The sequence below is a fragment of the Silene latifolia genome, chromosome 2 (genome assembly GCF_048544455.1).
Source record: "Silene latifolia isolate original U9 population chromosome 2, ASM4854445v1, whole genome shotgun sequence".
Lineage (NCBI taxonomy): Eukaryota > Viridiplantae > Streptophyta > Magnoliopsida > Caryophyllales > Caryophyllaceae > Silene > Silene latifolia.
In genome coordinates this window covers 14765618-14791497 of record NC_133527.1, presented here as the reverse complement: position 1 = coordinate 14791497, position 25880 = coordinate 14765618, and the positions used below count along the sequence as shown (strand labels likewise).

Genomic DNA, 25880 nt, shown 5'->3' with positions numbered 1-25880 from the left:
TTTAAATCTCATTTTAAGAATACATGTGGGATGTAATATTTTACAGTCAACTGGTCCACACATATCGGTAATGATTGGCTGACTAGAGTTTGACATTACTGTCATGCGACGGTGGTGATCAGTTGATCCCCTTAGGTCATACCTAAAGGGTGACACTCTTAATTGATTATTTAATTGATCGTATGTCGATACGGGTTAATTAAATTGCTTAAAATTGACGGACGATTTTGTGAGTATTATTGACGTGTCTTATTATAATTCGATTAAATAAGATACGGTCTAAGTAATCAAATTGTTTTATTACTTAGATAAAATTATTGTTTATGAAATAATTGAAACTGAATGAATAATTTATTATAAATACAAGACGTTGTGATTTATAATTGATAAACCGTTTTGGTACAAGTAATTATGAATTACTAAGTCGATTTTGTACATGACGTATTTTTATTAATACGTTGATTTTTAATATGTTAAAAATACATTACAATTACACATGACTAGTAACATGTGACAATTGACAAATATAAAATGGACCTCCCATTTTATATAAGTGCCGAAAATGGAGGGAGTATTAGGTTTAAATTGTGTTGATTATTTTTAAGTGAAAAACATGATGATTACAACCTAATATAACCATGCATACCTATGATTTATTGGGTAGAAAAACTTGCTCATGCATTGAGCATCCTCCTTCCCTCCAACCGGTTTTAGCATGGTAAAAGCCAAGGGTTTTTACTCTATTTTTTCTAATATACACAACCATTACTAGTGTGATTCATTCATTCCTTTCAACATCTAAAGCTTATAGAAATTTTAGAGAGAAAAATACTCCATTTTCTTCCCTTCTTTTGGCCGAAAAACAAGATACCAAAACAAATATTTTGGCTCATTTTTAGTAAGATTAATATTGTTCTAAATCTAATAATATTAGTCTTTTAAGAGGTTACCTTGGGTATAAAACTTTTGGGAGGGATTCTATTTTGGATCCTTGTTCATCCATTATAAGGAAGCTCAAGAACAAGTGAGAAAGAGAACTCATTTGTGCCCATATATCCGAAATGCCATAGTAAGAAAGACGATTTCTTCTCTACTTTTGTTCAAGTTTGCATGCATAAGATCTAGTTTTAATTTTATGACTAAATTAAAATGTCACATATATGAATATGTTAAGTAATAGAATTAGTGTATCCTTACAAGCGGTATCATGAGCCTTAGGTTGTTTGCATGCAAATCGGTTTATAGTTTTTCCGAGTTATATGATTAACATACAAAACTAATTAATTTGGTTTTATGAAGATAAACCTAAAAATAACCTTGCATGTTAAAAGTTTATTGTCCTAAGTGATTTTTAGGACATTTTGGTTTATTTATGGGTTTTATTGTTCATTTTATATAATATTGGCATTAAAATGTGATTTTTATGATAAAAATGTCATTTTTGGACGAAAAGTAGTTAAACTTCTATTTTTTCAGTGGTTTTTGAATATGTTTTCACATATATTATCTACTGATGGCCTGTAAATTTTCATGATAAAATGAGTTGTATTGCTCGAAATATGGATTTTTCAAGTTTAAATCGTATTTAAATGGATAAATAGGTTAATATGAGTTATATTTCGAATCTGGTCATGGAAATTTAGTATGTTGTCACATGAAATTGTACAATATGTGTGTAAAATATTTGGCTATAATGAAGTCTTTATGCATGATTTATGAATTTTTGATGAAAAATCACATAAATAGTGACTAAAATTAGTAATAATGCTAAAACATACTTCATGACTAAAGGAAAAACATCACATGTTGCATTTTATCATATATTTCAGATCTAAAAGTGAAAAGTTGGTGAATATAACTTTTCTCATATTTTTAGGGTCAAAATTGTTAAAACCGATAAACCACAACATTGTTTTTCTCGATAAATTTTCGAAATTTATAACCTAAGTTTTGAATATTATGAGTGTCATGGTATTTTTCCAGAATGTTCATGAGTTTAAATTTCAAATTTCAAATTTATTTCAAATTTTTATAATTTAATTTGATGTTTATAGCATAAATTTTGTATTTTTGGGTCCATTTATGAACAATATTAAGAAATCAAGTTTAATTATTGTCAAATGTTAGTGGAGACTAATTTTGAGTCCTAAGATGGTTAGGGTAATTAACTTGTACATGAATATGAATTTATGTAATTATTGTGATTTTAATAAGTTGAATCACGCAAATCCGTAAAAACCGATTAATATACGATATTGGCTCTTTAAAGGCGATTTAGCATAAAATCGAACATGTTCATACATATTATAATACTACATTTTATTTATGATTGTCATATTTTAATTTTATGTAATTTTGAATTATGTAATTTTACTTAGTATGGACTTAGTTTTAATTGATATTACCCGAAATATATGGGAATATCGATTCGGTTGTAATTATTGTGATCTCGTATCACCGTTTTGTAATTTAATAGATTTATTTTTATTTTAATTACAAATGTATAATAGGAAATTATGTAATTCATTTTGTAATTTATTTATTCCGGAGTAACTTGAAGACGGTGCCACTCGAGAAGGCGATCCATCAAAGAAAGTGTTGCCTTGAAATGCGTGCCAAGACCGAAGTTCAAGGGACCAAAAGAGTTGGTTTCTGAATTTGTAATAATTTATTAGATTTACTATTTTAGGAAGGCCATACTAGGATTTTATTTATGCTTTGCATTTTATTTATATGTTGCATGCATCACTAAATCGTCATAACTATACATGCATTTTAAATCGAGTTAATCGACCGTGTCAATTACAATTATCGTAGTTCACCGCTTTAGTTCACTTAAAACGTGATAGATAATAAATTGACATGACCTCTCGCTTAAATAAACAATTGAGACTTAGCCTTACCAAAAAGTAGAAACCATGAAAACCTATTTCGTGAGGGAGTGCACTCGGCCTTACCGGGGTACAAACCTTGCTACGTAGGGGAAGTGGGTGATAAATGTCTACCCACCGAATTTATAAAGATACGGATTGTATTCGGCTTTACCGATGCTCAAGTTGATGTAAATTTGGATCATGGACACATTTATTCGAAATTTGGGTTGAACTCAAGGAAAGTATTCTCGACGGTTGCCGGATGTGTTTCGGACTAAAGATAAATTATAATGTAAATTTATCGACCAAGAGTTCTAAAAGTAGAATCGATTAAAAAGTAAATCCACCGAGTTATATTGATGAGAGTTGTATTCGGTTTTACCGATGCCTAAGTTAATATGAATTTGGGTCTTGGAATCATTTATCAAGTTGGGTAGAGGTCACTAGATAAATGCAATAAAACTTGTTTAAATTAAAAATTTATGAGTGTTATTATTATTTTAAAACGACAAGTGTTTTATTCCTTCTATTTTGTTTTGTAGACCACTTTTATTTCTCATAACAAATGGTCGCACCAAACACCAACGCCGCACCTCTCACTAATGTTTCATGGCTCTGATCCTTCATGAATCGTTGTAAACTTGAAAAGAATGGGTCAAATTTCTCCGATTGGGATGCCCAACTCAAATTAGCCGCCCAAGGTGACGACAAGCTTCGTTACCTCACCGAGGCCTCTCCACCCGAACCTAATGCTAGGTCGAGTGCTGCCACTAGAGAAGCATATGAGGCTTACCACAAAGAGTCCGCCGCTATGAAAAATGTGTTGATTTTTGCTATGGAGGCGGATCTCCAAAGGAGAGCCTTTAAAATTGGCACCGCTAATAAAATCTATTCCAAACTTGTGACAATGTTTTCACAAACATCGAGGATCGTCCAATATGAGGCGGCCTCGGCATTCTTTGATCTCGATTTCAAGGAGGGCCAAAAGGTTAGCCCTCACGTGCTCAAATTGTTGGAGCTAGTCGAGATTTTGAAGATTCAAAAGGTTGAAATCCCCAAAGAGCTCATTGTAGATAGTTTCTTCACTCCTTATCCAAAGTCAAAGCATATGTACATTTCCGGGTGAATTTCAATATGCAAGACAAGGACGTGTCTCTTGAAGAGTTGTACAAGTTACTTGTGAAAGTCGAAAGAGACATGGGGCTAAATGTTAACCCACCTAAGGATGTGTTTAATATAAGCACTAAGAGCAAGGGAAAGTTCAAAAGAATGGGAAAAAGAGTAAGAGGCAAGCTCCCATGTCCACCAAGGCTAAGACTTTTGAAGCTAGCACTTCCAAAACCAAGAAGGGTCCTCTTGATAAATGCCATTAGTGTAATGGTGTTGGACATTGGAAGAGGAATTGTTCAAAGTATCTTGGTGACATCAAAGTTGGAAAGATAACTCCAGTAGGTAAATGACTATCCTTTCTTTTATGTTTCTAATTCAACTATGGTATTTTGATATAAAGTTGTGATAATGTATCCCCTTTTTATTGTAAATAGGTCCTCCACCAAGCAAAGACAAAGGAAAAAAGAAGTAAGCTTGAGAAATCATGAAGGAGCTAGGAGTAGCTACCGATGAAGCTTGGCTTTTATTGTCTTTATTTTAATGTTATGAATTTTTAGAACTATTTTGATTTCCGTGTTCGACATGGAAATGGTTGATCCTTTCTAAATAATGGTTGTATTTTGGATTATGGTGGCTTGGCTTGCAACCCAAGTCACCCCTTTTATCGTATTTGTTTGTTCTAAAATTCGTCTTTATATGCTTGCACATAGAAACATATGATCATCTACTTAAAGTGATCCAATAGACAACTTTAATGATGGGATTCATTATATATCCACAAGCTTAAGGTTTGTGTATGATCAATCATATTGATGAACTCTCCTAAAAGAATGTAAATTACCAAGTACACTCATTAAATCTAAAATCTATTAGTCAATCTATGAGATAGTCCTCCTTCTACTTTAAAATCATCACTTGTGTCTCATAAGCTATCTTTAAATATCTAGTATATTTATTCTAAAGATAGAGTGGGAGAAAAATGAAGACACATAGGATACAAAGAATAATTTGTATGCTTAAGTAAATGAGATCTACGAAAGAAAGAATGATTTGTATACCTAAATAGATAGTATACACGAATAGATAAGATCTATGGTCTCGAATAGATGAGATCTACATGACAAAAGAGATCAAGTGAAGTAATCAAAAGAATATGTTCTTAAGATAACTACACGAGGAGACCAAAAGAAAGTGTTGATAAAAAATGACTAAAGAAGATAGAGAATGACTAAAGAAAAGTCTCAACAAGAGATTTTGCTAGTTCATGACCTAAATATAAATAGAGTTTCAATATTGATATTTACTTAAAAGCCTAAATGAAACAAAGTTGCATCCTTGAAAATAAATGAGATTTATGATTAAAAGTTGCAAAGAAAGATATGCCGATATCTACAAGAGCTAAGTTAATTGTTAACCACGCTAGTGTCATTACTTAACCTCATTATGAAAATGAAATGGTTAAATCTTCTTCCAAAAGGGGTATTTTGAGAAGGACATATATTAAATGGAATTTCACATTTAAATAATGACATTGCTACGCATCATTATAAAAATGAATGAGTTAGAGATTAAAATCTCTTTCCATAAGTTTAAGATTGAAACCTTTTCAAAATACGTATTTTGAAAAGATATGTTGGGAACATATATGGTTTTAATCTTAATAACTTGGCAAAGCAAAATGTATTTCAATTCTTGAAATGTTTCGATTGAGTAGTCAATTACGAAACATGTGGAATTGAGTTAGAGTTTGAAATTATCATGTGAAGACATGAAATTTAGTGGGAGCAATCATCTTGTAAAATTTATAACTCATTACTCATTGAGAATGACGAGCTAGTACTATCCTCACAAAGAAGTATTTGAGTTTTCAACTCTGGATGAAAGTGGATTAAGATGAATCCAATCACATCATGGGATGTTGGGTAGGTATTGAGATATACACATCAAATCAACGAGAAACGTAGGTTATTCATATCGATGAAAATAGAATTACCATAAGCAGTCATGGTCATTCATTGAACCTAAGAATGGTTGATCACATGATTAAAAATTACTAATGTTTCCGCCATTAGAATAATCATGCACATGTCTTATAATGAATCATATGCGTAAGAGAATGATGAGTCACTGGTGAGCCACATATGAATCGTCATGAATTCTCGAGGAGAACTAATGAGCTATTCTAGTGTTTAGAAGAATACTCCGTTATGTGATAAGAAGTTGCACTTATTGAAGTTTTCAAAAACATATAAGGATTTAAGAAGATCCTAAGCTAATTAAGCTTAAGGAGAAATAAGAAGTTTGAAAAGATACTTGGTTATAGTAAGAAGTTACTCAAAACTAGTATTTTCAAAATTTGCTAGGACTTATGAGAAGTGTTAGGCTAATCATCTTGACAACTGTTGCAAGATCCTACAAAACATATACGTGGTACATTATGAGTTGGAAGAACACTTGACTAGTGTGAGTTATGTCGTCCACCATAATTCGCTTGTTATGTGATAAACAATAAGAAAGTTCTCTCAGAATAAAAAACTTAAACCTAGTTTGGGAAACTAGATATGTACTTGGTGAGATTCATGCTATGTAAGACAAACATGAAAGTAAAGGAAAATGCAATTCAAGAGTTTGAACACGTGGACACATGGCATGTTAAACTCATGTTGCGAGTGACTAGTGTTTACACACTTAAAATATACATCACAAGGTGGTAATATGCTATTGACTGCCCGAGTGTGATGTCCACATTTGTCGTTTGAGTTATTATTAACTCACCTTGTACTTTGTTACATCCAAACGGGTTGTAAAGACAATTTAACCCCGTTAAAGTGAACATGGATTAGCATTGTATTCGCCCATAGTCACTTATATGAGGTGATGTCTCGAAGTGACTAGAGTGTGATGCGATTGATGGCAAGTTCAAGTGCCATGGAGTCATGTGAGATGACTAGTCGATCACATAGGCAGACTGTTAGGAACACTTTGTCGGGCTAATGACCGCTTATAGAGTTCTGGCAAATTTATATAGCCTGGTCGTGGCGAGAGCTACTATAGTATTCTAATGAGTCGATTCTTTTGACTAAAGACTGTTCGCCTAAGGTGGCACGGTTTCAGATTAACTTTGATTTATGTTACTACGACCTTCGTAAATGGGGTCAAATGGGCATATTTTGGGTTATGATGGCTGTGGCTAGTCGAAGGGAATAAGTGCGATAGGAATTGTCCACCCCTTGTCAGGGTTATAACAATATCTCAGGGCCACTCGAGGAGTAATGAACTGGAAATGCGTGGCCACGCTCGGAAGGCATCTATGGTAGATAATTCCGGTCAATCAGTTATTCTCCAGATCGAGGAAACCACTCTCGATATGATCACTTGCAAGTACGACCTGAAAGACACCTTGCATTGAGTGAGAGATAGTAATAGGATAAGAGAATTGGTGACGCACACTTGTCGAGGACAAGTGGGAGATTGTTGGAATATGTGTCCTCCGACAATAATGCGATCACAACTGTTGATCATGATGGTCACATGTTTAAATCTCATTTTAAGAATACATGTGGGATGTAATATTTTACAGTCAACTGGTCCACACATATCGGTAATGATTGGTGACTAGAGTTTGACATTCTTGTCGTGCGGCGGTGGTGATCAGTTGATCCCCTTAGGTCATACCTAAAGGGTGACACTCTTAATTGATTATTTAATTGATCGTATGTCGATACGGGTTAATTAAATTGCTTAAAATTGACGGATGATTTTGTGAGTATTATTGACGTGTCTTATTATAATTCGATTAAATAAGATACGGTTTAAGTAATCAAATTGTTTTATTACTTAGATAAAATTATTGTTTACGAAACAATTGAAACTTAATGAATAATTTATTATAAATACAAGACGTTGTGATTTATAATTGATAAACCGTTTTGGTACAAGTAATTATGAATTACTAAGTCGATTTTGTACATGACGTATTTTTATTAATACGTTGATTTTTAATATGTTAAAAATACATTACAATTACACATGACTAGTAACATGTGACAATTGACAAATATAAAATGGACCTCCCATTTTATATAAGTGCCGAAAATGGAGGGAGTATTAGGTTTAAATTGTGTTGATTATTTTTAAGTGGAAAACATGATGATTACAACCTAATATAGCCATGCATACCTATGATTTATTGGGTAGAAAAACTTGCTCATGCATTGAGCATCCTCCTTCCCTCCAACCGGTTTTAGCATGGTAAAAGCCAAGGGTTTTTACTCTATTTTTTCTAATATACACTACCATTACTAGTGTGATTCATTCATTCCTTTCAACATCTAAAACTTATAGAAATTTTAGAGAGAAAAATACTCCATTTTCTTCCCTTCTCTTGGCCGAAAAACAAGAGACCAAAACAAATATTTTGGGTCATTTTTAGTAAGATTAATATTGTTCTAGATCTAATAATATTAGTCTTTTAAGAGGTTACCTTGGGTATAAAATTTTTGGGAGGGATTCTATTTTGGATCCTTGTTCATCCATTATAAGGAAGCTCAAGAACAAGTGAGAAGGAGAACTCATTTGTGCCCATATATCCGAAATCCCATAGTAAGAAAGACGATTTCTTCTCTATTTTTGTTCAAGTTTGCATACATAAGATCTAGTTTTAATTTTATGACTAAATTAAAATGTCACATATATGAATATGTTAAGTAATGGAATTAGTGTATCCTTACAGTGTCATCAAGAGGTACGAGCTCAAAAGGGAAATGACACGCGCAAAACAAATTATCATTATTGGCAACATATGCCCTCCACATTTAGACTCCCTATGCAAATATTTACAGACAAAATACAACGTGTATTGATGCAAACTACACACATGAACAAGCTACGTGAATGCAAGCGTGAACACGTATAAATGCGAGCATCGGAGAAGACGCTTGGTAAAATTCTTCCAATTCTTTCTCCTTTATCCTTTATTTTCTTTTTGTATATATTAGCATGGAGGAGGACGAGATTTTTGATGTGGGTGTTACTTTTGGGAACCATTTTGGATATGCTTGAGTTGTTGGTGTGCCCAAAAATGACCAAACTGGTGACAACATGCTCGAAACTTAGACCTGACGAACATATCGGGTTGTGTCATGTTTTTTTGTCACGTGTAAGCGAGTTATGAAGCCTTCAACCCACACCCGACCAAATTAAATATCGTGTCAACCCACTTACATAAATGAGTCATTAAACCTCTATCAAAGCTATTAATTTTGCGTCGGGTTACCCAACTACCATAAAACAACATTGATACTGGCAATCGGGTTAGTCTCAATTCAAATCGGGTCCAAGTCGTTATCGGGTCAGGTCATTCCGGTTCAAAGAATGTATTGGGTCGGGTCGGGTCGGGTCATTATCAGGTTCAGTTACTTTATCATATTATTTCAATTTTTAATGACTTCATTGTTAAGCCAAATGTATCAATGCAAAAATAAAATCACTTTCATTTTAATCAATATTAATCATAATAATTGCCGTGTCATTAATTTAATCGGGTTAGTATTTGGTCAGGTCAATATTGGGCCGGATTCGGGCCACTGATCATCAAGCCATGTCGGGTTACGAATCGTCGTCCGGGTTGGGTAGGTTTCGGGTTGCAATATTCCCGAGATCTTTCGAATCGGGTAGACGGGACAGTTCTAAATTTACATGTGTCTAATCCAATCCTTGATAAACGCATGTTAGAAGCTCCAAATCAAGAATGACATGGTTTAGATATAATCGATGACATAAACACATGAACACATGACCAAATGTACACAATCCTACAAATCTTTCCAACTACAATCTAGATGATGACAAGATGATAACCTCTTTGACAACGCAATTACGCAATTTAGAAGCTCCAAATCTACTTCTTCCAACCTTTAACTTTCACCCAACTCACATTATTATTATTATTTTATTCATTATATACTCTTTCTACTTACTTACTTACCATTATTTATTTATCAAACACTCCCATACTTCTTCATACTTCTTCATACTCTCTTCATTTCCTCCATTTTTCCAATTAATTCCACCTAATTTCCATCAATAACACTATGATTCTAGCTCGACAACTATGCCGAAGGAACTCTCGATTTCATGCCTTCCGATTCTTTCATTCTTCCGTTTCTTCTTCTCCGTCGCCGGCGTTCCGGCGATTTCTAGGGTTTGGAGCTCCGTCGGCGTTCACTGGAGTAATTAAACGTCACGATCAAGTTAGTTTCGAATTCTCGCTTTGCTAATTACTCCCTATTTATTAATGTCAATTGCACTGTTTGATCGTACAACTATACAAGCAGTGGTGTATCCAGGATTTATAGTTAGGGAGCGAAATATTTAGTAAAGTAAATTAGGGAAATATTTGAATTTGCGGTGCGAGCGCTCCTGTTAGAACTCCCTAGTCAGGGGCGGAGCCAGGATTTGAACTTAGGGGGGCGACTAATTTCATAAGGCACCCCGGAAAAATTTAACTAAAAAACTCCGAAAATTTCATCCGCCAGGGTAATTTTGAATGTTTTTACGATGTTTGTTTGATCTAGTGAATGTTTTGTGCATGTAATTTGCTACTCCCTCTGTCCCGGTTATTTGTTATCCTTTTCCATTTTGAGGTGTCTCAGTCATTTGTTGTCCTTTCTATTTTAAGAATGAATTTGATGAGTAATTTGATCATTCACACTCAATTCATTCCACTTGTCATTTAGTAATTGGCCCCTTCCCCTTTCCTTGGTCTTTGTGCCAAAACCAAAGGACAACAAATGACCGGGACGGAGGGAGTAGTTTATTCTGGCGATTGTTAAGTTTAGTGGCCTAAATTTTGGGATAGTTTTGTAGGAATTGAGTGAATTGTTAATGCAGGTGTGATTGGTCACATGCCGATGTTAGCTAGCTTAGTTGGTCATATTGGTTAACTAATCTGGTAATTCGGACGATACATGATCAATATCTCGTAGCTGGTATGCTACGAATGTAATACATACAGGGTGTAGTAGCCATGGGCGGTTAGATCAATTGGTAAAGGGGTATTTTAGTTTAACTACCCTAGTGGTGCTACCGGCTCAAATCCTGACTAAACCGGATGGTATATAGAAAAAGTAAAATAAAACAAATATGGGGTGTAGTCGGAATTTTAAAAATGTTCACCAAATATGCTAGTTAGTAACGCATAGTATGATCTATGATCTAAGTCTTTGAAATATCAGTAAAATTCCCTAGGTAGTTTACAGTATTGGTCACTTATCGCAACAGAGGAGCTGTCAACATTTGTATATCCTGTTGGCGGTTGTAATGTTGTGTGACGTGAAATAAGGTATAGATGGCATGGATTCTATTATGCAACACCGGAACATCCGTGGTGTAGCACAATTTAACCAGTCATTTTGCACCATGCTACCTTCTTTGTTTTCCTCACCACTTGAATAAGTTGCAAGTTATTTATGCTTTGATACGGAAACAAATTAAAGAAATTAGAGCTAGTTTAGTGGTTGTAAAAAAAGACCCCCATCAGCTCATGGGTAAAAAGTGTATGAAATCCAACTATGGAGGTTTTATATCATTCACAATGGTTTGTGCATGATATACTACTTCAACTCTTCATTGTTTGGCCATATGGATAGTTTAGGGTATAGTCATATAGGTATGGAATTCACACTTGATACGTACCAATTTGACACTCCTAGCAAAGAGTAAGGAGGGTTCATATGAGAATAGTAGAGGAAGAGACGGTCTATGAAGCATATAATGTGACTCTGACGACTTTGTGATTTTATTCTCATGTATCTCTTTATTACACAAGTATTCATTTCACGCTTATAAATAATAATAATTTTATTGTTGCTTTGGAGACTTGCCCCGTACCTACATCCTCATTTTAGGACATAATCTCAGTTTATTTAATCTGAGTCATGATAAATCTGATACATATTTACTGTATTCCACACCAACACAGCCATACCAGAGTCTGATGATTGATGAGTAACATGTTTACTGTATCCAGTATGCATACCAGAGTCTGATGAGTTCATATTTACTATATCCAACACCCATACTGGAGTCTGACGAGTAACATACATATATTGATCTAACTGCTAAAGTTTTGCTTTTGTATATTTGTGTCCCGGAAAAGTGAATCAAACCGCCTCAAAACCAAGCAACGGGGAGCCAGTTTTCTTGAAATAATGCTTTAGTACATTCTGTTTCTGTTGAGACTTCTTCTTTTGCTTAATTTTCCCGAAAGGGGTTTTAAGAGGCATTGCTTTGGCTGATTTGGAGTTGATGTTACTATTTTGCTCTTTTTCTTTTCTGCTAAGAATAGTATTAATCTCTCATACTGTCTATTTGTTGTTTTTGTAGCTCAGTCTGTGCTATTTATTCAGGGCTTGTAGCTTGACAACTCATGTGGCAGCTGAATATCCAGTGGGTGGAATCGTTGATGTGCCTTTGGCACAAACAGGAGAAGGTATCGCTGAATGTGAACTTATAAAGTGGTTTGTGCAAGAGGTAAATCCACTATGCTCTCAGCTTTTACCTTGTCTAGTGCATGATATAAAAATGTGATACCAGTCGCGGTTGTGGCAACGGTTGCAAATATCGATTTCTGGATGTCAACAATGCACTGTTGACAAATTCCCTTCCCAGATCGAAGAATTTCACTATCCAAGATGACATGACATATCCCAGTCCTTTGCCCGTGTCATGTTATTCGACAAATTCTAAACATAGATTCATAACGCGATTAGATGATCCTGCGACCCTTTGTGTATACCTGATGTTGATTGGTCTCATAAGGGGGATGATCACATACGTTTACAATGTAAAAACTGTTTTCACATTGCCATTAATTAGCTTTTTTTTTTGTAGGGGGATCTAGTTGAGGAATTTCAACCACTTTGTGAGGTTCAAAGTGATAAAGCTACCATTGAAATTACAAGTCGATATAAAGGAAAGATCACAAGCATTCTTCATACTCCTGGTGAGATTGTAAAGGTATTTCATATTGTAAAAACTGAATTCTTAACTGGCAGAACTACGCAAACAGTTAAATGGGTCATTTTACTTTTATATCCTCTCATTTAAGGGAGTGCAAGTTGAGATACTTTGATCTGTGAAAGAACTAAATGTTGTTTTACCGAGTCATGTAACTATTCATTTCACACATCACAATGCACTGCCCTTGTGATTTCTGATCCATCACTCTTGTAGAGTGAAGGACAATGTAATTAGTCTCTACTTATTTACAGTATAATACTATGTATTTGTAGTATTAAATTTATATTGAAGGACTGTATAGAACATATCCTGGGTTTGAAGATTATAACCCCTACTTGTATTAGTTAACACTCTGGCAGTGAATCCTTGCATCTTGTTCTTTGACCACCTCTATGTATTGCCAATTCCTGTCCTCACAAGGACTCTGTGAACCTCATCCTAGAAATTAGGAAGCTAGTAACTTTACTATCTAACCAAGTTGTGTTGTTCTTCAAAATAAATGTGGGCAAAGGGCAAGAAAGCTTGGATGCGCTTGTTGTAATGGAGGAGTACCTTAGAATTTGAACAATGATAGTGACAAAAAGTTAGGAAAGTGAGTAGATGCCTTATAAGTTTATAACATACAGTTCAAATTACTCTATGAGCCCATATTAAGTACATGGGACCTAAAGGAACAACATAACATAAGCTTGAGAAAGTGTCATAATCCACAACTGAGAACAGACCACTCCAGTCAGAATAAAAAACACATTTTTTTAATCTACTTGCACGTAGCTTGATCACCAATGGCTTTGGACATCGCTCTTCTGTTCCTTTTATCCTTGCCAAAGTTATTGAAAACTGAAATGCCTCATGTAGTTCATGATCCTTTCTATTTGTATGGCATTGGCCGCACATATTCAGCAAGTTTTGTGGCTTTTACAACATAGTCAGAGGTTGGCAATTGCCAATTTGCCATGTATATAAGCGGTTTTGCTTTATTTTCTCGATGATCAATAATGTTCATACAGGATGAACGCCAAAGGGCAATACCCATATACTCAATTGAAAGTGTTGAGGGAGGGAGGGGAGAGAATTGGAGGGACCATTTCTATCATTCTTGAACCAAATACTCAAGTTGGAGAATTTTAGAAGGAAAACTCTTTTTACTCTATCTCAACTCTATTTCCTTCATCAAGTTTCTCCTTCCTTTTTGTCTTCTTTATTTATCCAAAGAGGGAATTATCTCTCTCCTCTCTTTTCCCAAGCGTCGAGAAACACATATCGTAGCTGAATCTTGAATTTCATATTCTCTCCCATCCCTTAATGGTGCAAAATGATCATTAGCTTTTTTTTTATATTAATCAAATTTTAAAAGTGCAAGAAAGTGAAAAAAACTGACTCGTTAAAATCCATTCACCTGTACTTCAGAGAAGTATAGTTATGCCTAGGTTTTATGACAGCCATTTATATATCTTGTGCCTAATCGATGCCTTTTTATTGAATATTCAAACATGTTAAAGATGAAAGTTTTTGATAGAGAAGACAATACTAACACTTTGTGTTACTTGTCAATTTTATTGTTTTTGAGCTCTTTTTCCATCACTGTTCTGGTGACCTTTTCCTGACTAAGTTTTTGGTAAGCAGGTTGGAGAAACCCTTCTGAAGATAGCTGTTGAGGGTTTGTTCCCTTCAACTCTCTCTGACGATTTATGTGAAAATGAGTCAAAGGAGCATACTGGCCAAGGTGACTCGATTAGTGATCCTTCAGTAATCCATGAAAATTCATCTGGTGGTGCTTTGTGCACGCCTTCTGTTCGGAACCTAGCTAAACAGCTTGGAATAAATGTCAGTGATATCAAGGGAAAGGGTAAAGATGGAAGAGTATTAAAAGAAGACGTTCTTAACTACGTTGGGGGTAAAGATTCTAACCACCTTCCTTCAAATTTTGTGCACTCGGAGAGTTTACACTACGAAGATAAAGTCTTACCAATGAGGTAATTGATGCTTAATAGCTGGAAGTCCTTCAGTAGCTGCTACTCTTCTTTTATATAATTTCTATAAAAAGATACGTACAAAAAAAAAAATTGACTGCTGCGTATAATTTATTTTAACATCTGATGCTTCTGTCATATAGGTCTGCCATTTAGGGTATGGATTTTTGGTATTTGTGTCATATTTACAAACCCTTTATGTCTAACTAGTTCAGGGGATTTCTATTCACTTCTTCCATTGTCGTATGTGTCATGCTCGAGTTTGGTTCTTCCTACATTATCTTATGAAGTCAGTTTGAATCACAATTAATAACCATTGTCTGGGCTGATTCATTGAGTCTATTTCAATCCCATTGCTTTTTGGTCGAGTCTTATCCAAGTGCTATATACGGAATATACCCCCCTCCTCTTCTATTTTATCTCCCCTTGCCATTTGGGCTCTAGAAATAAGCAAGTAAGATGATTACTTTTCTACCCTTATATTACCCTCCCATATTCTTCTGTCACTTATTTATCTCTCTTAGAGTCTTACCCTATACATAACCTCCATAGAAAACAGCATCCACCACTGATACTTAGCCCAGTCACCAACACCCCAAAACCTATCCCTAACCACCACTCACCTGCCAAAAAATCCGTCAGCGACCCTATTAGCCATTAGTCCATTACCACTCCGAACACCAACCTTTGTTATGCCAATTTTAATATGTGGATAGTGGATTGCAAAAGGGGGTAGTGGTGAGTGAATAGAACGGTGTTCAGGAGTTGTGGTGGGACGTCGCTTCCCACTGGTGAAGGGAAAAGAGTGTCAGTGGTGATGGTGGAGGAGGTAGTGCGTGGTTAAGGTGAGAAAGAGGGGTTGTGGCTGAGTTTTAAGGAGAGGGTGAGTGAGGGTATATTTGTCCATTTATGTATAATTGTATGTTCAAATAAGGAATTAGGGAAGAAAGACCGACTAAGCCCAAAAAGGAAATAGGGATCATAAAATAGAATAGGAGGGAGTATATATATACCAAATTGGATTTGGGGTCGGATAATTCGAATAGACATTTCACATTTGAAACAGCTAGTCAGAGGTAAAACAAATAAACAATGATTAAAAATTTTGGGGAAAAAAGAGAAAAAATTGTGAAAAGAAATAGATAAAGTGTCAACAACAAAGGAAGAGGCGGTAAAATGTGAATACAAAAAAAAAGGTGAATAACAAAGTCCTACACATAACACATGTATACAACCTTTTTAAAGGGTCTCATCTGAATGTTAATCAAGTGATTGAACTGCCTGCATCAGCTCCCTACTTCGATCTTTTTATTTAACACCCTCATTATAGACAAGCCTTGTATGCTTAGGACTATATAACTATATACTCTGTCTATGCTAATTCACTCTGAATGTTATTCTGTAAGCTACAATTATTGACTTAAGTTTGCTGTCTCAGGGGTTATCAACGTGCTATGGTCAAGGCCATGACTATGGCTGCCAGTATTCCACATTTCCATTATGTTGAGGAAATTAATTGTGCTGCACTTTTAAAACTCAAGTCATCTTTTCAGAGTGAAAATTCTGATCCAAGCATAAAGCATACCTTTCTTCCATTTTTGGTAAAATCTCTATCAATGGCGTTGAGCAGATATCCACTTCTAAACAGTAGCTTCAATGCGGATATGCATGAGATAATTTTAAAAGGTTTGTATACCTACTCAGGTGGTTGGTTTATTCAGCTAATTTGGCATTTCTACTGTTCATTGTGGCACCAGTTTTTGACGACTTGGTTATATTTAGTCTGTGCTAAATTAGAGCCTAATGTGCGAAGTGATAGAAAGTTCAAAGTACTCAAGGCTAGACAGTCATAGATAATATTCGAATGCAAAACCAAATGAGCATCATTGTGTTTGTGTGTTTACTAGGTGCACTATGATCGTGAGTGGTAGGAGAGGGATTTATGTTAGCTTGAATTGTTCAACCAGATTTTCATTACTACAATGCTGAATATATGTCACAAAAACGCATTTCTGAGTTGATCTTGAATTGGAGGTTGATTGTAAATTTGTAATTTCACATAGCAATTGAAAATCTATTAACAGGAATCCTAACTTGAGATTTTCTTATTAATCAGTTTTATTTATTTGTCATTTAGGGCCCCATAATATTGGAGTTGCCATGGCTACTCCGTATGGGTTGGTTGTACCTAATATCAAGAAGGTTCAGTCACTTTCTATATTGGAGGTAAAATCACTTGATTCTCATGCAGTATCACTTATTTTTTTTATTTTATTTTTACCATCATCTTCCTAGTAAATGTTAGATCTGATACTTTAATTTTGTTCTCTCAGACCGTGAGAACTTTTAGAAATGTATTTTGGCTCTTATGCATTTCTCCCTTCCTCTTGAGCGAGTTTTAGTATCACTGATTTTTAAGTCCGGGAGATGCACTTGGATTATGTGGCTTCTTTGAAATAATTCATCCTCCCAATAGACGTACTCCGGAGTATTTTCATAAAAAAGTTTGTGTTTCACTTGGCCTAGTCTCCTGCTGGTTGATTTACATTGGTGTTAACGAGAGTTAAATTTTCCTATTGCTGAATTTATGGTCGTAGATAACCAAGGAACTTTCAAGGCTACAACAACTGGCTCTAGAGAACAAGCTTAATCAAGAAGATATATCAGGTGGAACTATGACGATCAGTAACATTGGAGCCATTGGTGGAAAGATTGGGTCTCCTCTTATTAACCTACCAGAAGTAGCAATAATTGCAATTGGTAGAATCCAGAAAGTCCCACATATCACAGATGATGGGACTGTCTATCCGGTTCCGGTTATGAATGTAAGTTGTCTCTGTTGTCTCTTACACTACAATGGTGCCAAGTTGACTAAACCAGACTCCGCATTTGAATACCATGCTCATTTGTCCAAGATCTATTTAGAAACAATGAACGTTTATTCATTTTTGTATAAGATCTTCTGAATAAACTCGAGGTTCATATCCCTTCCATAAAATTTGATCTTTTTGACTTTATTCTCAGGTAAATATTGGTGCTGACCATAGGGTATTAGATGGAGCAGCAGTCGCGAAATTCTGTAATGAATGGAAATCACTTGTTGAAAAGCCAGAGCTCCTTTTGTTGCATATGAGATAGTCAATTTGCTGTGCATAAGTTAGATTGCAGTCCGTACAGCGTCGGTATAAGCACATGCGGGGAAGATAATATAAAATGCTGTGTATCTAGACTCTTTACCAACTTCAAAATTACAGCAACAGAGAACAAAGGTGATAGATGTCCAAGCCTTTGCGAAACATGCAGCATCCATACGAAATGTATAATTTATTTGATCTCATGTAAGAAACTGTATTAATTAATGTGTGAACTCTGAACTATTAGTTTCGAATCGGCATGATTGCCAGTTGAAAGAAATATAGTTTGAATTACGCACAGATAATGTTCGAAATATCTAATCCCATGATCGTCAAGTAGGCCTCAGAAACCAGACCAAACACGACCAGACTTGCTATTTTTCTCAGCAAGCTCGACCCGACACAAGCTACTCATCTATCGAACATCATGGCGAAACAATGAAATGCACACCATTTTATTTATTTCTCGTTAGTTTTTATACTTATGATCAATCACCACCACACACTACTTGGAGATCATACATAAAGAAGTAAACAGCATAATAATCCGTCCTATTCACCTAGATGTTTACATTTATAATATTTTGTGAGGAGTGTTTTAATGATAGGTAAACATGCATCTAGGGGAAAATACGACGGAGTAGATGATTAAAAATCCTTAGAATTTCTTGATGAAGTCGTAAATATGATCAGTGATGAGATTCGGCTTCTCGTGCTGAAGAAAATGACCAACTCCTGGAAGAATGACCACATCTTGCAGAAGAGGAACATCCTTTTTCATACCACCCTTGTTAATGTAATCCTGAACACCAGGTCCATGGTAAGTTAGATCTAAATCTCCTACCATAAATTTCACTGGTACCGTCACTTGCGCCTTCGTCCATGGTGCTGTTATTTCCCAGTTTCTGTATTTTAATGCAACAAAGTTAAAACTCAGTTCGGCACAGAATTGAAAATCGTATGAAATTTCTCATTTTTGGATAAATTTATACAGCGAACAGATGTCCGAACAAAACTCAACATTAAAAAAAAAAAAAAATTACATATCTAAGTGAATAAATTGGAGTTATTTAAGTGTTATGAGCAAATTCGTCAAATAAATTTCAGATGTGTGGTTCTAAGAAGACCGTTTGAGACCTTATTTAATAAAAAAAATAAAAAAAATTTAGATAGTAGATGACACACGAACGTGGACATTTAGCTAACAAATTAGACTCTAAAACGTTTGGACTCCCAATTTTGTTACATTGGAGAGGATTCCAAGAAACATCAACTGAAAATTTGACATACATAAGACAACACCATAAAAAAGGAAATTATAAGTCTAACTAAAAAGATAGAGGTTATTTTACTTTTTTCCAAATGTAACAAAATTCTACTAGAATGTAAAAAAGATAGGATTTGTCATTTGTTTAGGATACGTCTGTTTATGTATTTTCATCTTAATTAGTAGGCGAAGAATTATTCCGTAAAGAAACAAGGAATTACTAAAAATGTGAAATTAAGAGACGAGAAAGACGTATGACATACAAATTAAGAGCGCGATAATAGTTGAATCCACCGGTGAAACCAGTTTGATTGAATTTGTCCTGAAAATAAGTTATTTCGTCACAGGACATCCAGTCGGGGTATGGAGGTACGTCTTGTAAGGCTCCTTTTGGTAAGAATAACGGTTTTGGACTGCCGTGTCCATATATTTTCCTCAATAAACTTTCAGCTCCACCTGCTTCAGCAACCTCCGCTTCCATTTCTCCGGGCACCTTCACGATTCAACCTCGTTACATCATGTTTATCGATGACCATACAATTTTTCCGACATTTTGTTACGACTTACGATTAGATCACTTTTCTTGTTATTTATGATGGGTATTTTGTTTGATAGGAAATGATTAATTCATTAATAAAATGTCAAACGACTTTTACAAACTAAATTGTAACGTCGAAATAAAACAAGTCTAATAATCCGTAGAAGCCAAAAACTAGATTTCTCTTGTAAAAGTAAAGATCTCAAACGTAAACGCCAAACAACACTTACAAATAAGTAACTGGGAGTTGGGACAAAGAGAGTTTTATGGTTAGACAAATCGATAAAACAAACTTTAGTCATAGCATTGTTTTTTTTTTCTTTACCAAATAAATCGTTTCATGAATAAAATGTCATTGACCTCTACAAAAGAAGTCAAATTTGACGAGATACGAATCTATAAAAATCTCTATTATTGAATGCGATCATCAACATAGGACTAAATTAGTCCATTATTGTCGGAATAATATAATCCGTATGCAACATTCACTTTATTAAAGATTCCGGTTAACGTGCCAAAGAATCATTATTTCATCACAAATTCTTTTTTCAAACGGTCTTAAGTTAAAATGTACTCATAAGTCATAACAGATCACAATAATGTTAAAGTGAAAAGAAATTGTGAGAGGTCTTAAATTAAATACGTCTTAATAATAGCGAATCCAGAAAAATTTCTTTCTGGATGCTGATTAATATTTAAAATTTATATACACATAAAAAAGTTATAAATTTATTTTTTTAGCCTGAAATTTAGACAAAATACGCAAAAAAAATTCTGTTTCCGGTGTCCGCGCACCCCGAAATGTTGTTAATAGATCCGTGGCGGATCTACTAAGGTCATTCCGGGGTGCGTGGACAACGGAAACATAATTTTTTTTGCGTATTTTGTCTAATTTTCAGACTAAAAAAATAAATTTATAACTTTTTTATGTGTATATAGATTTTAAATATTAATCCGGACCCCGGAAAGATTTTTTTCTGTATTCGCTATTGGATCCGCCGCTGCGTCTTAAGCAAGACGTACTAATCATCCATAAGTAACTATGTACGGAGTATCATCTATGGCAAATTGGCAATTGATCAATTCTTAACTATAGGGTCGACCAAAGAATTTAGCAATCAATTACGACAGTTTTACACACGATTACACGAATTTGTGTTTGGAAACATACCTGAAAGCGGCAAATATAATAGTCATCTCCATAACCAGCCCGTAACATATCCAAGGGCTTCATTTTCGGGTTCCGGCGAGAAAACGGCACGCTCATACTCACCATTGCCTTAATTCGATCGGGTCGAAACAAAGCGAACCACCACGCAACCAGCGCGCCCCAATCATGGGCCACAACAAACACCTGTTGGGCCCCAAGCTCATCAATAAGGCCCACCAGGTCCCCAACTAGATGCCCGTAGGTATAACTACGGGCATCAGTGGGGGCGTCGGTGTCCCCAAACCCTCGCATATCGGGTGCCACAGCACGGTACCCGAGTGATGCGAGGGCCGAGATTTGGTGTCTCCAAGAGTACCATAAATCCGGGAAACCATGCAATAGTAGTACAATTGGTGCACCCTCGTCCCCTTTTTCGGCTACGTGCATGTTTATGCCGTTGATTTTGAGCATTCGGTGGTTTATTCCCGTAAGGTCGGCCATTTTGGTTGATGTTGATAGGGTTTGAACTCGGGTTTGAGAGGGTTTATAATTGGTTGTTATGTATGAGAAGGTTGATCGACAAAGTGATAATAAACGACGCATGATTGGAATTAAGTAGTGGGAATTCTAATTGTTGACGTTTGAGTTTTAAATTTCAATGATTGGTGAAATAGAGGGTCACTCAATAAATTTATTAAAAGACTATTTTACAATTTTGAAAAAAATGTGGTACTAAAATTAATAAAATATATACAAATCATTATTAAAGATAAAATGGGTACATGTATTATGTAAATAAGTACGAAATTACGATGTCACCATCAATAATAAAAGGGTCACGAAATATAAACAAAAGTGTACGAAAGAGTAAAAACTGGTCTCTCAATAGCTTATTGAAAAACCGTTTCTCCAAAGTTCTAGTGTTATTTAAATCGCAACGTAACTGTCATGATGGTATGCGAAGAGAACGTGTGATATTTTAAATTTTTTGTGTTTCATGCTTTTTGTTAATAATAATAAAGTTGGCTTGATGTGATTGGTGGATAGTGATATTTTCTTAGATGCTAGATAAAGAGTGGGTGCAAAGTAAAGGATAACCGTTAGAAATGTTTAGTTTTGATGGGAGTATAAGCTGGCAAAAGACGGCCACATCAAAGATCCGATTCGAACCGTTTGAAATTTTAGAATGTACTAAGATTTTGGTGGACTAAAATCGGCTTAATGGTGTCCATGTAGGATTGTCATTCCTAAACCCAGTTAACCCACCTCCTAACCCAGCATCCCTTTCCCATTCAACTCTCACCCTTTACAAAGTTTACCCCTTCACCACCTCCGGCTACCCCACCTCCGGCAGCTCCATCTCCGTCATATCCCCACCATAAAATCCCACCTCCTCCATCGTTTACTCCCCTCCCCAACAATCCCGACCCCCTTTCTCCTCCAACCCGAACACAACGATCGTCTATCACTTCCTATCAATTAACAACCTTCAAAAAGACCGCATCGCAAGAAGGCTACCCTATTACTGCCGCCACAGCACTTCTTATATCCGGGACAACATCACGAAAGATGTGACCGTCACCGTCGCCGCCTTATACAGTGATGCCTCTCTATTTCCGACCACCGTGGGAAGGGAATGTGCCTCATCGGCTTGCAAATGTCGTGAGACAGTAGCGTGTGGGGATGGTTTTGGTGGTCGCGGTGGTGGGTTAGGGCGGGCAGAGTCGGGTTCGATAGAAGATGTAATATCAGTGGCGGGATCAGCGACTTAGGCGACATCGGGGGTGGTCGGAGGTGGGATTTTATGGTGGGGATATGCCGGAGATGGAGTTGTCGGAGGTGGGGTAGCCGGAGGTGTTGAAGGGTAAACGGTAAGGGTGAGAGTTGAAAGAGAAGGGGATGTTGGGTTAGGGGGTGGCTTAATTAGGTTTGGGAATGACAATCCTACATGGACACCATTTCAACAAATAGTTTCAATACCGACCCAAAACGATAAATTTTTTATTTTTGAGCATTATTTTAAAAAATCGTTCGGTGAAACAAGACACAAGTAATTGGTAGGTTCGGATATTATAACATGTAATTCAAATTGGAAACCGACTAAAGATGCATGAACTTTGATTCAAATATGAGTCGACTTGATTGTGAGCCGAGCGAGAACTAGCGATGAAGCTTTGTAACACCCCTATATACAAGGGCGGATCCACCCAGTAGTAAGGGGCGGCGGTCGCTACCCTAAACATAAAAAAAAATGGTTTAGAAGACGGATTTTTTCCTTTTTTGCTACCCATACATTAAATCCTGGGTCCGCTCCTGCCCATGTAACAAGGTACCTTACCAAAGACCACCCTAGCATATAAAGGTGCTACCATCTCTGTTACCCGAGGCAAGTATATCAATAGTGACCATAAAAGAACAATTATTAAAGTATAAAGTTAACTGATTACAAGTCTCCAAGCAAAACCAAACTATAAAGAGTGTTAAACCAAAATACAACTCATAAAGTATCTAAACTCGTGACAGCGGAAGCTAAGACTCTAGGTGATGCCACTCCCATCCATAATCCCGCAGCTAGCATAAGCTCATCACCTATCAATATCTGCTCACCATCTCCGAATGGCTCACCACAGTTTTATAAAATATAAACGGGGTCAGTTCACTGCATAATCAAGATAAGAGAAACACAAAGCATCCAAAACAATCCAACCCAATCACAATGTCATCCTCCAAACTCCACTCGTGTCCAGTAATCGACTACACACCTAAGTGTGTAGCTATGCCAGGTTACCCATCGCAACAGGTAACCCTCACCGCCAGTGGGGGGACCGCAACCTTGCCCACTTAAGCCCCGCTCATCGCAACGAGCAATAACCCATATCTATTAAGGTGCACATCCCCCTTGTGACGGGAACCACAAGGGACGAATCAAGGACGTGAAGCTGTTGGACCATATTGTTATATGTTATGTTTTGATAATGACAAGTGTACTTTATAAAATGTATATATCTGTTGCTCGTAATCGTTTGTTTAGTCTTGGTTAGATTAAATAAGAACTACAGTATAAGCAATAAATGTTGTAGCATTCATGGCTATAACATTGAAGATTTGTGAAGCATCATTAAGGTAATGTTATAGCTGCTTGAGTTATAACATTGAAAATTCTTAAAAGCATTGTTGTGAATATCTCAACTATAATGATCACTCAAGCAAACGACATGATCAAGTCTTTAAGAAGATCAAGATGAAGAGCTTATGATCAAGATGAAGAGATGATCCATTTACTGAAAATCTCCAGGAAGATTAGCTAGTATAGGACATCGTCCATTAACGGGTATTTTTGGAAGTAATGTTGGGAAAGTAAAGTTATAGTTAAATCACCTATAACTTTACTTACCAAGCTTAATGTTATAGTCATTTGACCTATAACTTTAGGATGCAATATGAAGACACGATTTTAGGGTTTTAAAATCGATTTTCGTAGCTCAAATCTTTATTATATTGTTCGAAAATATGTGTGTGTATATTAGAAAGGAGATACGGATTTGATCAGCTCAAATAAATTTATGAATATCCTAAAACAACTTATGAGTTGTCATGTTATCTAGGATTCTCAATATTATCTAGATCTCAACCCTAATTCATGCATCAATATTTCATCTAGGGTTTCGAAATAAGACGTTAGGCTTATGAGCCGTCGTCTACTTCGTACTGGCCCTTTGTACAAGTAATCTATTAGGTTAAATTTAGAATAAGTTGTTGACACGCCTAAAACGTCGCAATTAAAGACGGTCAAATTAACAATTTATAGCCTCACTAATTAACTACTTATTAAACTAAAGTAGAATGGTAAGCAATGGTCGAACCCAAAGGAAGTGGGGTTTTGTATTCGGTTTCCAATTATGTAAATAGAACAATTGTAATGGTTAACAAAAAATTATGTAAATCAATTTATAAGATGGAAATTTATCAAGTTTAAGGAAGACTTAACCCAACTCAATAAAGTGAGACACTTTAGTTGATAAAATCACTCAATCAATCCTTTTAGCCAATGTTATTGCCCTATTAGTGAGATTGATTCTCCAAATTCCTCTAATTAGAATCCAATCACAAGGAAATCACACTTAGTAATTGACCCAACTTATTAGTTCTCCTAGTGGAAATCACACACATAAGGTAGCTAACAAGAAGATGTAGCAATGGAATCTAATAGGTGCAATTACTCACAATGAAATCACAATTAATGAGCAATCACAAATTAATCTCTCAAATGTTAATTAAACCAAGAAGAAATCACATTCATTAGTCTAATAACAAGTTTTTGCAAATGGGATTACAAGGAAATCACACTTAATAAACCCAACAACAATAAATTAAGGAACTTGGCAAGATTAAGTAACAAGGAAATCACACTTAATTAGTATAATCAAACAAGGTTTCCAAAATTCAAAACAATAAACACAAGAGATTAATAACAATAACACAAATTAAGGAAAGATTAGAGTGTCTTACAACCAAATATCACACCTTTGAGTTGGATTAAGAAGAGGAGATTAGTTCTCCATAATAGATCTCAAACCCAAATTAGATGATAATTCTTCAATTACAACTTGATTAACAAAATTAAGCATAAGATGTTGAATCCCTAATGGTATTCACCTATATATAGGCCTAGGTTAAAGAGGAAATGATGGGCTTAAGTTGTATGGAAGCCCGTAATCAAAAACGCATAAAACCCAGGTAGGGCGCATGGTGCGCCCAATGTGCTGGACTCTCGCTTTAACTTTTTCCTTTGCTTCTTCTCTTGGATGGTTTTT

At 35.6% G+C, this 25880-nt stretch overlaps 2 protein-coding genes across 2 annotated transcripts; one reads left to right on the top strand and one right to left on the bottom strand.

Annotated features, from left to right (window-relative positions):
• Nucleotides 1-9688: 9688 nt before the first annotated feature.
• On the top strand, nt 9689-18411 carry LOC141642343 (lipoamide acyltransferase component of branched-chain alpha-keto acid dehydrogenase complex, mitochondrial). The gene is made up of 8 exons (XM_074451123.1): nt 9689-10234; nt 12369-12515; nt 12876-13001; nt 14631-14980; nt 16416-16663; nt 17115-17203; nt 17575-17802; nt 18002-18411. The coding sequence occupies exons 1-8, from the start codon at nt 10076-10078 to the stop codon at nt 18113-18115; spliced, it is 1461 nt and encodes a 486-aa protein (XP_074307224.1). The 5' UTR covers nt 9689-10075; the 3' UTR covers nt 18116-18411.
• A 133-nt stretch (nt 18412-18544) lies between these two features.
• Nucleotides 18545-21731, bottom strand: LOC141642344 (epoxide hydrolase 2-like). Its single transcript, XM_074451124.1, has 3 exons — nt 21088-21731; nt 19642-19871; nt 18545-19016 (listed from the first exon to the last, which is right to left on the bottom strand). Exons 1-3 carry the CDS (start codon nt 21667-21669, stop codon nt 18770-18772), a joined length of 1059 nt encoding a protein of 352 aa, XP_074307225.1. The 5' UTR covers nt 21670-21731; the 3' UTR covers nt 18545-18769.
• Nucleotides 21732-25880: the final 4149 nt, after the last annotated feature.

Bases quoted from the DNA above. Each gene is read 5' to 3' on its own strand.
- LOC141642343 (XM_074451123.1), top strand. From the start codon at position 10,076: ATGATTCTAGCTCGACAACTATGCCGAAGGAACTCTCGATTTCATGCC. The intron at 12,516-12,875 runs GTAAATCCACTA...TTTTTTTTGTAG, and splicing joins TAAAGTGGTTTGTGCAAGAG to GGGGATCTAGTTGAGGAATT. The intron at 13,002-14,630 runs GTATTTCATATT...TTTGGTAAGCAG, and splicing joins CTCCTGGTGAGATTGTAAAG to GTTGGAGAAACCCTTCTGAA.
- LOC141642344 (XM_074451124.1), bottom strand. From the start codon at position 21,669: ATGCGTCGTTTATTATCACTTTGTCGATCAACCTTCTCATACATAACA. The intron at 19,872-21,087 runs GTATGTTTCCAA...TGAATCGTGAAG, and splicing joins ATTATATTTGCCGCTTTCAG to GTGCCCGGAGAAATGGAAGC. The intron at 19,017-19,641 runs GTATGTCATACG...ATTAAAATACAG, and splicing joins TATTATCGCGCTCTTAATTT to AAACTGGGAAATAACAGCAC.